This window comes from Penicillium vulpinum (assembly GCF_028829585.1).
Source record: "Penicillium vulpinum strain IBT 29486 chromosome Unknown utg000001l_segment0_segment0, whole genome shotgun sequence".
In the NCBI taxonomy this organism is placed as follows: Eukaryota; Fungi; Ascomycota; class Eurotiomycetes; order Eurotiales; family Aspergillaceae; genus Penicillium; species Penicillium vulpinum.
Window position 1 is genome coordinate 7652943 of NW_026643241.1, and position 12039 is coordinate 7664981.

At 47.9% G+C, this 12039-nt stretch overlaps 3 protein-coding genes across 3 annotated transcripts; 2 read left to right on the forward strand and 1 right to left on the reverse strand.

Annotated features, from left to right (window-relative positions):
* Window positions 1-374: 374 nt before the first annotated feature.
* On the forward strand, window positions 375-1941 carry mmm1 (ERMES complex subunit MMM1; the record flags this gene model as incomplete). Its single annotated transcript, XM_057250433.1, has 4 exons — window positions 375-390; window positions 443-473; window positions 527-640; window positions 699-1941. 4 exons carry the CDS (start codon window positions 375-377, stop codon window positions 1939-1941), a joined length of 1404 nt encoding a protein of 467 aa, XP_057114865.1.
* A 212-nt stretch (window positions 1942-2153) lies between these two features.
* Window positions 2154-2837, reverse strand: N7479_002737 (acireductone dioxygenase (Ni2+-requiring); the record flags this gene model as incomplete). The annotated part of the gene is made up of 3 exons (XM_057250434.1): window positions 2154-2285; window positions 2342-2713; window positions 2808-2837. The coding sequence occupies 3 exons, from the start codon at window positions 2835-2837 to the stop codon at window positions 2154-2156; spliced, it is 534 nt and encodes a 177-aa protein (XP_057114866.1).
* Window positions 2838-3120: 283 nt separating this feature from the next.
* On the forward strand, window positions 3121-5243 carry N7479_002738 (tRNA modification protein MTO1; the record flags this gene model as incomplete). The annotated part of the gene is made up of 2 exons (XM_057250435.1): window positions 3121-3224; window positions 3281-5243. 2 exons carry the CDS (start codon window positions 3121-3123, stop codon window positions 5241-5243), a joined length of 2067 nt encoding a protein of 688 aa, XP_057114867.1.
* Window positions 5244-12039: the final 6796 nt, after the last annotated feature.

Genomic DNA, 12039 nt, shown 5'->3' on the forward strand with positions numbered 1-12039 from the left:
ACATCTACTCCGTAAGGATGCTACTAGTTATATATATCTTTTGGAGTTCAAGTTTCTCCGGTGCGTTGGATGATTATCCCCAACAAGAGAATGACTCCAAGAGTATAATCAAGTCAACTCCGAGGGAAAAAGGAACGTTGAATTTCAAGTGGCAGGCATTATCTCGTACTTTGTACATCTTTTTCTTATAGATGCCAGGGACGCTAGGCCCGAACTAGATAAGAGTGCTTCCTTAAATCTTTAGAGGCAGGCGGTCGAGGATGGCATATCAGCGATAAGAGAAGCTGTTCGGCCAGCCTGGAGATCCGAAAGCTGGAACTTCTTCTCTATCTGGGGATGGGACCGTAAACAACCATTGTCGACAGCCGCTGACAATGGTGCTTCAACAACGTGAGTAGTGCTACCTCGAAGGTCTGGAATTGGTGTGTTGACAATAATGCAGATGAGCCCGCGCCGTTCGCGCCTCAATCCTCGTATGCCCTCTACCCGTGGAGTGGACCATAGGATCTTGCTAACACCCTTTCAGCTTGTCCTTTACCCAAGGATTTCTTCTCGGCCAGCTCTCAGTAGTCCTACTGATTGGCGCTTTCATCAAGTTTTTCATCTTTGGTGAAGCCCCGCCCCCTCCGTCCCGGGGCATGTCAAACCGCACAACACACCGCCGCTACAGCTCCGTCTATAACCCCCCCTCAAGATAGCCAGAAATCATTACGAGAAAAACCGTCCACATCGAATGTTCTTCGTCCCGTACCTTCTACCTCTACAAACACCCGCTCTATCCTACGCAAAACCTACTACAGTGCCATTCCTACCAACCCTACTAGCAAACATGGCCGACACCGGATGCATCACTCGTCGCATCAGCCTGAGTCGCTGGACTGGTTCAATGTGCTCATTGCACAGACAATTGCTCAGTACAGGGAGACAGCCTATTCTCTCAAGGACTCGCCCACTTCATCAATCCTCAGCTCCCTAACGGCGGCCATGAACAACCCGGAGAAGAAACCATCCTTTATAGACAAGATAAACGTCACCGATATCTCACTAGGCGAAGAGTTCCCCATTTTCAGCAACTGTCGCATCATCGCCGTTGACGACCCCATGTCGGACGGTGGACGGCTACAGGCGCTACTGGATGTCGACCTCAGTGACGACAACCTTTCCATTGCTGTCGAGACCTCCATGGTCCTGAACTACCCCAAACCGCGCTCTGCTATCCTGCCAGTAGCGCTATCAGTATCAGTAGTCAGATTCTCGGGAACACTTTGTATATCCTTGATCCCAGCATCAACCGAACCACCAGAACCACTTCAAACGCCCGCTGGATCACCAGCACCCCCCACATCAGACCCAGGGTACAACGCAGGGAATCGACCCTCTGGCCCTGGAGAGGAAACAACCTCACAAAACCATATCCCACAAAAAAGCAGCCCAAAAAGCAATGTTGCATTTTCTTTCCTCCCAGATTACCGCCTAGACCTCTCCGTGCGCTCGCTCATCGGATCCCGCAGCCGACTGCAGGATGTACCAAAGATAGCCCAGCTCGTTGAAGCGCGAGTCCACGCATGGTTTGAGGAACGCGTCGTTGAGCCTCGAGTGCAAGTCGTCGGACTTCCAGACCTGTGGCCACGCATGGGCAGGACAGGTGTTCGACCCGGCGAGGATTCAGATGCCGGGTCCGCGGTACCACCGCGTAGTGCTGGCTCTACCGAAGCATCGGGGCCACCTCGGTTCTCCGACGACCATGGTCGGGAACAGGAGGGGCTGCGCTTCCGTGGTGGCCTGGATGCACGGTTGGGCTCACGCACGAGAAATTTCAATGTTGATATGGGCGGTTTGCGCAGCTCAAGTATGACGAGACAAGGGAGTGACCATTTTGATATGCCTGGTGCCATGCCGTCGGGTACCCCAGTGGGCACGCCCGGCATCCCAGACCATTGACATCAATAAAAAGTGTCATTCGACACTATCTACCCACTTAGGTATGGTTTCGATTGATTTACTATGGGTTTGCTGTCCCCGTGTACATTAAAAAGCCCCATGCAACGAAAGTGATACAAGACAATCTCAAGGGAATTCCGATTTCCATCATTCGGTAATATATGTGCAAAGAATCCAGTCATAACGCATCTCAATATCAAAAGTGATACATCCTAAACAGTCGCAGTAGGAGCGACCACATTCTCCAGATAAGTCTTCCGGTGAGGGTTAGCATCAACCTCCGCACCACGGTTCAATGGCGTCCACTTAGGTTCGTCTTGGAAAAGACGCATGGCCTTAACATACTGCACAAAGTCAGTCTCTCATAATCCACAACCACAAAAATCCAAAAAGAACATACGTTCTGCTCATTGGTAGTAAACCGATGATAAATACCCGCAGGAAGAATGATCATATCCTCCTTAACAAGACAGATACGAATCCACTCGTCCTCCTGTCCACGGACATCGAAGTATCCCTCCCCGTCGAGAATGTACCGGATCTCCTCATCCTCATGCAAATGCTCCGAGAAGAATGACTTAACCTTCTCCTCGTAGATGGCGCCCATGCTTGCAGGCGACACACAGACCTCGTCGCGGTTACGATATCCACGCTCCGCCGCGATGGTATCCACTGCTGCGATTGTCGGGCAGTGCTTGTAAAAGACGCCTAACGAGGCGAGCTTATCTTCCGACACGGCGCGGCCAGAATCATGTGGCTCGCGCTGGTCGCCCTACAAACAAATGACATCAGCGTTGGTTCTAGTCTGGTGAGCTGTACCTGAAAATGGTTGGAAAGCTTGGTACGGCCAATTGGTGTGTGCTTACTTCGAGGTTGTCGTACCAGTATGCCTTCATTTTTGGATATTTTTTCACTGGTTGAGCTGGTGAATTAACAGATGGAAAGAGGGGTCAGTTGTAGAAAAAATGTCCTGATCAGCTTGTACAACTTTAATATCAGCAGCCCCGCAATTGGTCGATGGCGCAAGATTATGTCAGTGTGTGACCGCCCGGGGCCCTCGGGATTAACGGTTATAAGGCCAGTCACGTGACTAAATACAATTTTGCTTATCGATTTGATTTGATCTTCACTTATACGGAGTACCTGTTTTTTTGCTTCATATTTGAATTACACCTCACAATGGCTTTTCGAGCACGGTCAGTGGCTCTGACACGTCAGGGCCGCGGGCTCCGCTCATTTCTCGGCCGGAGTCGTGGTTTCGCGACTGTTACAGACAATACACGGTTTGCGACTCTCTCCTGTTGTCAATGTGGAGCCATGCTTATTGATTCATTTATAGACCGTATGACGTTGTTGTCATTGGAGGAGGCCATGCTGGATCTGAGGCATGTGCTGCTGCCGCTCGATCTGGCGCGCGCACTGCGTTGGTCACGCCCTCGGTGGAAAATATCGGTGTTTGTTCGTGCAACCCCAGTTTCGGCGGCATTGGAAAGGGAACAATGATTCGTGAGGTGGATGCAATGGACGGTGTTGCGGGCCGAATTATCGATAAAGCTGGTGTCATGTTTCGAGTTTTGAACCGCTCTAAAGGGCCGGCTGTTTGGGGACCGCGTGCGCAAATCGATCGCGATCTCTACAAGCGGTATATGTCCGAGGAGTTGGCTGGAACGGAAAATCTGAGCATCGTGGAGGGCAAGGTGGCTGATATTGTGCTCTCCACGGAAGGTATTGAGAATATTTCCGGTGCACAAGGCAAGATTGTTGGCGTGCGGTTGGAATCCGGGGAGGTCATCCCTACTGGTCGTGTGGTTATTACAACGGGCACTTTCCTGGGTGGTGAGATTCATATTGGGATGGATGTGTTCCCTTCCGGACGCATGGGTGAGGCCCCCACATATGGTCTCAGCAAGTCCCTCCGTGAAGCTGGCTTCCAATTGGGACGCTTGAAGACGGGTACGCCACCTCGATTGGATAGGAAGACCATTGACTTCAGCGCTCTTGAAGTGCAAAAGGGTGATTCGCCGCCTCACCCTTTCTCCTATCTCAACAAAACCGTCGAGGTAGGCGACGAAGGCCAGCTTACCTGCTGGATGACCCATACAAACGAAGCTGCCCATGAAATCATCCGTGCCAATCTGGACAAATCCATCCACATTCGTGAGACTGTTCGTGGGCCAAGATACTGTCCCTCCCTAGAGTCAAAGATCATCCGATTCAAGGACAAGACCCAGCACCAGATCTGGCTCGAGCCAGAAGGCTTCGCACCAAACGACGTCATCTACCCGAATGGCATTTCCATGACCGTGCCCGCAGACGCCCAATACGCCATGCTGCGAGTGATCCGCGGTCTCGAGAACGTAACCATGCTCCAGCCCGGCTACGGCGTTGAATACGACTACATTGACCCGCGCAACCTGCGACCAACCCTAGAGACAAAACTGATCAGCGGTCTCTACCTCGCCGGCCAAATCAACGGCACAACAGGCTACGAAGAAGCAACCGGACAAGGCATCATCGCAGGCACGAACGCCGGTCTTGAGTCGCAGAACCGATCACCCCTCACCCTGACCCGGTCAGACGGCTTTATCGGAATCATGATCGACGACCTCATCACCAAGGGCGTCTCAGAGCCCTACCGCATATTCACAACGCGAAGCGAGTATCGCATCTCCAGCCGCTCTGACAACGCCGACCTGCGTCTAACTCGCATGGCCCGCGATGCCGGCGTCGTCTCCGACAAGCGTTGGAGCCACTTCTCAGATACTGAAGCGCAGATCCAGGAGCTGCAGACTCTCCTTGGCAATACAACGATGTCATCGTCTGCTTGGTCTCGCAAGGGCTTCAAGGTGCGCTCTGACACCTCGATCCGCTCAGCGCTCGATATCTTGTGTCTGGATGGTACCGACATCAATGCCCTCATTCCCACTATCGAATCTCCTACGGGGGCCGTATATACCCCCCACTCGTTTGCGCCGGAGATCCTCACCCGCGTCGCTATCGAAGGCCGCTATGCGCCATACCTGAAGCGCCAGGAGAAGATGGCTGAGCGGTTCCAACAGGATGAAAATTTGCTGCTGCCGGCAGATTTGGATTACGGTATGGTTCACGGCATCAGCAATGAGGAACGACAGGCCCTTGAGCGCGTGCGGCCTGTCAGTGTTGGAATGGCGAGGCGCATTGAGGGTGTGACGCCTGTCGGTGCTTTGCGGTTGCTGATGCATGTGCGGAAGGGCACTGGGTTTTCTAAAGAGATTGACGGAGAAGACCTTGCTGTTGCTGACGTTCTCCGTTCAGCGCCTTGATTCATGGATATATAGGCATGGTTGGGACTCTCTTTTCTTTGATATATTGGCATAGCGGGAGCGACTCGGCGCTGGATGTGCTTTGACTGTACAATATCGACATGTATACTATTTGATCTCCGATGTGCATATTTGCATAACTATATCCCAACATAGAATATCCTATTTTTCAATTGATCATTATCCTCTACTCAATCCAAGCCACATTAAAGCACCAAAGTACCGTTTTGTCCAGATAGGGCAAACGGTCTCAACGAACCTCACAGTTAAACCCTAAGCATGAACCACAACCGCCCCCAAATAAGCACCCCCAAACCTTCCTCCCCTCAAAACACGCAGGGAAAAGGCAAAAGCAAAAAGGATAATCATAGCCTCGTACCCTCAACCTAGACTCGATCAAACCAAACCTAGAAAACACGCAAGGGGGAAGAGCAAGACACTGATCCGTCCATTGCGACAGGGATGTACAGAAACCGGAGACAAGACAGACGATACACCTATAACCAAATTGGGATGACAGGACAGAACAAAGAGCGATCCTTCTTATATCCCAAGATTGAAGCTCTAAACAAAATGCCTCGGTGCTTCTCTGTAGACGCCCATAAAAAAAGACCACCAGCGCACACACCTTCAGTCCCCCCACCATCTGGTGATCCCGATTGCAGCGCGTATCCGCGTATCCGCACCATCTTTGCTCGCTCAGATGTGACGAACAACACCTACCCAATCGGGCCTCGTACATAACGAGCTCAGCAAGCCCATCCAATCCGCTCCGGGAAGCTTGTGCTTTGTTTTATCGGTGCTGTAACAAAATAGAAAAGGTGGTGGCGTGCATAAGCCGTTGACAGCGATCTGATCTCACCCTTTTTTTGTTTTTTTCGCAAGAAAACGGCTGCGCGAGTCGCTTGCTGGACGCTTCCAATTGGTGCTCCGCTCTTGGGCTGGCTGTGATGTATACTAAATCACAAATATCACATATCCGCTAACCCCAGGGAAGAACGGGGCGTTATGGTGGTTAGCTGAGAGTGTAAATGGTGGATCGGCGAGAGCGTTCGATCTATCGAATTGATGCATCTGGGCTTGCTTCTTTCGTAAGCGCTGTACATCATGCGTTCTTTTTATTTTTTTGCGTCTGCTCGGATCAGAGCACGGATTGAGGGGCCAGTGTCCCATGGCGTATACAGTGACAGTAGAGGGGTCCGTAAGGGGGGGGGGGGGGGGGGTGGGAACTCATCCTTGCTTCCTAGCGCGCTACTCTCCGTGCTAGACCGAGGCTATGTGGGTTGGCGCTGATATAGTGTCTAACTAGTTCATAGTATAGTGCTTATAGCAAGGACGGTGTATAGGTGCCCTGCAGGAGGCACATGTATGCTGTATGGATTCTTGTAGTCCGCATGAGGTAAAAGCAATTACGGAGTACGTAATGCGCCGATGGCCATGCAGGTGCACTAGCACGATCATCTAGACGGCTTGGCAGCTGAGCAAGACGTCTTCTCCTGCATGGTGAAGAATGCACATGGCAGGTCGGTAGAATATGTCAGGATTTGCCTTCTAGAATGCTGGATACTGTCGTGCGAACTGAGGCTGGCGGGCACATGTCTCAGTTGAGCTATGATAGAGTGGCGAGACTCCATATACGTGCATAAGCTGTAGACCATAGTGCCCAGCGGTACTCCGAGCTCCGTGCTCCGTAGCTCGGAGTCGAGTGACTATGTACTTTGTATGCCGCAGTGGCGAAATGGGCGGTTTACCGAAGCCCTACATTGTATGCAGTACTCCGAACTGTCTGGTGCATAAAATGTAGTTCGCATCATCCCTTCTTTTGTGGCAGGGTCGGGGAACACACCCAGTAGTGGAGCCCGAAGTCATGATCTGCAACAATGTACTGCGTTGGGTACTCTGTATACAACATACAAGGTACATTCTTTGTTCCAGTGTACGTGCATTGGGGATTGGCATTCCAGGCCAGTCTGGCCAGAATCAATCACCGAAGAAGACATGAATCGGTTGTGTCCGCCATTTATCCATTGACTCAATAGCGTCGTTGTGGTGCTTGAGAATTTTGCATTGGTGATTTTATCCGACTGATGTCATCGATGCAAATGATGTTGAGGATGTCCGCTACATTGGTGTCTCAATGTTGCAGTACCATTGAAGGACATTTTCCTAGTAATCTAAAGGACTTTCCCGAAAGTACATATGAGCATAGTCCTGTAATGCATAAGCTTGGTAATTGTGATATTGGATTTAATTGACCGCCGTTGGTAAACCTGGCTGTGTTCGTAGTTTGGTGTCTGGCAATCACTCGGGTTATTCAAGACTCCGGTGAAGTAGAACAAAAAAACCCTTGTTCAAGGCTATCTCACGACTGTGCAGGTTGTCCTAGTCTTTGAAGTCTCTACTTTCTTCCTGGAAGTCCCAGGCTCCTTTTCTATCTAGTTACATTTAGCCATTATAGTATCTCTCTACCTAGTTTTGATAGTGGATCGGTATTTCGATGCATCTTGGTCAGATCGTGAAGTATGATCCCCATATAACTGTTATACATACTGCCCTGTCTCTGAAACTTAAACCTTAACTTAGAGGACCTGTTAGCTCGGCGTTCTTCTACCCCAGGTGCCGATAGAGTCTCGCTCTTCTTGAAGGGGTAATAATAAAGGGGAGAACGGGAGGCCAAGGAAGGAGTTACTTTTCTCTTTACACTAGTACATTCCTTAGGACGATAATCCATATCATGGACATACAATTTGGCCTTTGTAGGAAATAGATTGAGTTCGTGCTGTATGTAGCTAAAATTAAGGATCGAAGAGAAAGCAAATATCCATACAGATATCACAAGAATTGATGTCTTGTTTCATGTTATGACTAGAAGGACAAAAGTAACATAAACAAAACACAAGTCCAAATTGTGAAACTGCATAATTCCACTGTTTTCTATTAGCATTGCCGTCATAACTAAGTACCAGAGAAGAAGGTCAAGCCCGAGTGTGAGTCATAACATGAGAAGTACACGGGCTACTCGTATTTTAAAATACCCATAGAGTACAATGCACAATTCTAGAATACCCGTTGACTTTCTTCAAAAGCAGACAAGTCGCACAATCAGACACGAGCCGTAGCGCTGGGACTTTCAATGATCCCTGCTAACGGCCCTTCTGACCACATGGGCGTGGGGGATCCCCTGTGTGTGACACGCCAACATTAACTATTACTGGAAATTACAGGACATTCATTGGACTAGTTCGTCCTCTTCGTTTCCACCCGATCGGCTGGTTTGACACGAGGAGTCACCGGGGTCTGAGTCCTTGATATTACGAGCTGATGCTTATTAGAACTATACAAATGACCCGATTATTATTTCACTATATGACTCTGTGCGGAGTATCTTGTACTCTCTAATCATTTGCCTCTTTTTCCACTTTCGCCTGATACGGAGCTGAGAACTGGTCCATTGTTCGATGCACAGACAAGCGCGATCGGACAGAGCGCACCCACTAATTGCCCCGAAACGGCATAAATAGACGATCGATGATGATGATTCTCACTCCTGAGGCTGACAATGAAATGGGATTGATTTTTTTTTCCCAATTCTCCACAGTTCTGACCAACACGGTAGTCATCTGACATCGACCTTCGAATCATAATACTTAAGCATTATTGCCCTGACATTGTTTCGGGGACGTCAACTGTTGTGCTACTACGGGATACAATCACCCGGAATCAGAGAACCCCAACCAATGAGAGATCGACTTCCAATCTTGTAATATCTGCTGTACCTCCGTAGACGGGACTAATCTGATATTAAGAAGTGATATCCAAATAACTAGCCAATATGCAATTGATCATCAGAATCAGGGGCAAAACAGATGCCTGGGCTACGCCATGCCTTGGGTTGAGAGAAAGATTCCCCAAAAACAGTCTTCGGGATTGTGGACTAATTAGGTGTAGACTAAATAGGGCGGTAGTACCATTTTGTTTCTCTGTGGTTGTCCTTTGTTTCCCCATGATCTCTGTGCGAGGCTGTATGTAGGGACTTGTGCTTGTGCCACGGTGCATAGTGGTACTTGTATTTGGTGCATGTGTGGATGCACATGCAATGCACATCTCGCTTGATTTCTACGGTTTATTGTATAGTTTAGTAGAATGTGGATATTGTAGATGATACTTCCCGCTATACATTGGATCGATAGATATGTCAATTGGTTACTCCGTATATCTACTTTGTACTCCGTACGGAGTACTCCGTACAAGATACTGTATGTTGTACCTACTTTGTACGGTACGCTATCTCTAGTTTCTCCGAAGCTCCGAAGATGAAGCTAGAATCCCCCGAAGCCACAATCAAGTCGGTGATCCAAACCGGATCTTCGAAAGTTCCCTAATTATGATCGCCTCTTAGTGCTAGACCCTTGAGAGTTGCGGGATTTCTTAGTTTGCTCCAAAGCATAGTACGGACGCCACCGGGACTAGTAGGAGTAGTGCGAGGTATTTCGGGTTGGCATTTTTCCTTCTTCAAGGTGCGTGCATTTGCCTATTATATTACCTGTTCCTTGTGCATTGCCTTGTGCATCCTGTCCATGCTTTCAGTGCCTCTTTTGAGATGATCTTTCGTATTGGCGATTCTAGCCCTAACAGCTATTATTTGAATACGGAGTACCAAAGTACAAATAAGAATAAAATTCAATGGCATTTTTCTTCACAGTGAAACTCTACCTGACAGGGCCTGCAGTTGCTTATTACAACCCGTTCAAGCGTCTAACAGGTTCCACCCTATAGACCTGATAAAATAATAAATAGATTCAATAATCCCCGAGTATCTGGTACGGGGGTGCACTGTCCGTGGATGTGGGTTTTCTTTCAACAAATGATAACCAAGAGATCGACGGAAAAGTACATCCAGGATCTTCTAATCACTGTTTAATAAAGATCTAAGCCACGCCCTTAAATGTACATCCTCCTTCGGAGGTTAATGATTTGCTGAGGTATTTGTGGGGTAATTACTCCGTAGATTGACCTCTTCTTTTTTTTGCCTTGTGCTTTTTGCTTTTTTTCTTTCTTTTCTTTCTTTTCTTTCTTTTCTTTCTTTTCTTTTTTTCTTTTTTTTTCCCGTATATATATTGGGTACCTTTGTTAGCCTAACCGCCAACGCTAACCTCCTTTACCCTCGTAATTCTCTTATCTACGAGTTCCAACAATTTGGAAATCAAATGGAAATTATTTCATGATATATAGGTATGTTTGTATTTAGTATATACGGGGGTTGTAGGTGGTCATGTTTTTCTCGATTGGATTGCCGCCGCTTTATAAGGGCGCTTAGAGCCAGGGTTGTGTTCAGGTATTTCCTAGGATGATTACTCCATACTCAGCGACCAGTTATATTTGGGATTTCAGCAATCATTAGACGTCATCGACCTAGTGGCGCAGTAGTAACGCGTCGCACTATAAGTTTATTGGATATAAAAAGGGAAAAGATCCATATTCCATATCACGTGACTTGCATTGATGCCTAACTTGTCAGGCTAGTATCTCAGTTTGCCCTGTCTGTACAGTTGCATGCCTGTTTGTGGGGAAATCCTTCGGTCTCCTCGTAATCGGAGTCTGATCATGAACTCCCCGCGCTTAGAAGGAATCCTTGGCTTGTGATGGGCTGTGCAGAATATATCTCAGATTTTGGCCCAGAACTTATCTTTTGTATATTTTAGTTCAATATTATTGGTGTTGATTACTTTTGGTTATTCGTCCGGCTCCTTCGTCCGGCTCATTCTTTTTTCTGCCTAGACTTGGGTCGGATTTCGGCGATTATACTGTTTCTTGACACATCACATTTCCACTCGTGCATATACGCACTTTACTTACGTATATACTTATTTTAGGATATACCCTCTCGCGCCTGTCTATATACTTCCATCACTACCCAAGTTGTTTTTTTTTTAACATCTGTCATTCGCGTCAATTAAGTTTTCAACAAGCGTCTACCAGTTCTCTGGGACCTGGGATCGTGACTTTAAAAAAACATAAAACGGAGCACTGTCCTCCGACCATTATCTAACGTCTTACAATTCTAACCATTTTCCCTTTACTCCGTATACTCCGTGTGTACAAAGTACTTTGTATACTTTGTACTCCGTAAAATATAAAACAATTTTAAAAAACATAATGCCTTCTATAATAAATCTATAATTATTTCTATAATTCGCTCAATCTCGCTCTCTACCTCAAACTACATCAAACCGCCGATCTCCCCTAAAATCCTTAGCTCGGTGGCTGGGGTGCATAGCCAGGCCACATGTCAATGGCTTGAGACCAGTGTCTCTATTTGTCCTTAGTTGTCTTGGTACGGTCCAGGCTGGGATAGACGAGCATAGCAACGTGGCCTGGATCTGCTGAGGATCTCCCGCGAGAGTTTCTGGCTATCCAATCGAACCCCAGTGGTTTTGGTCTTATTTTGTTACAAAGTACCTAGATGGTTGGTTAGGTACGGGACCCTCTTCCCCTAAGTTTTCGAGGGAAAGTAAAGTGAAGTTACCGAAAACTCTCTCTAAGCTCGGAAGCCTAACCTTCTTTCTAAATGTTGTTTTGTTTGTGTGTGTACATATAATAGTATACATTATTGCATTTTTGTATGTAGATTGTATACCAAAATCCAATGGGTCAAGGCGGAGATGCCTCGAACTGGAATCCCGCTCAGTCCTCGTTCCACCTCGTTCTCTTTGGGGGAATTCCTTGAGAAGGGGGGGGGGAGACCTAGTCATGAAAGCACCATGAACAAATAAGGTCACCGATACCCGGACCCAGA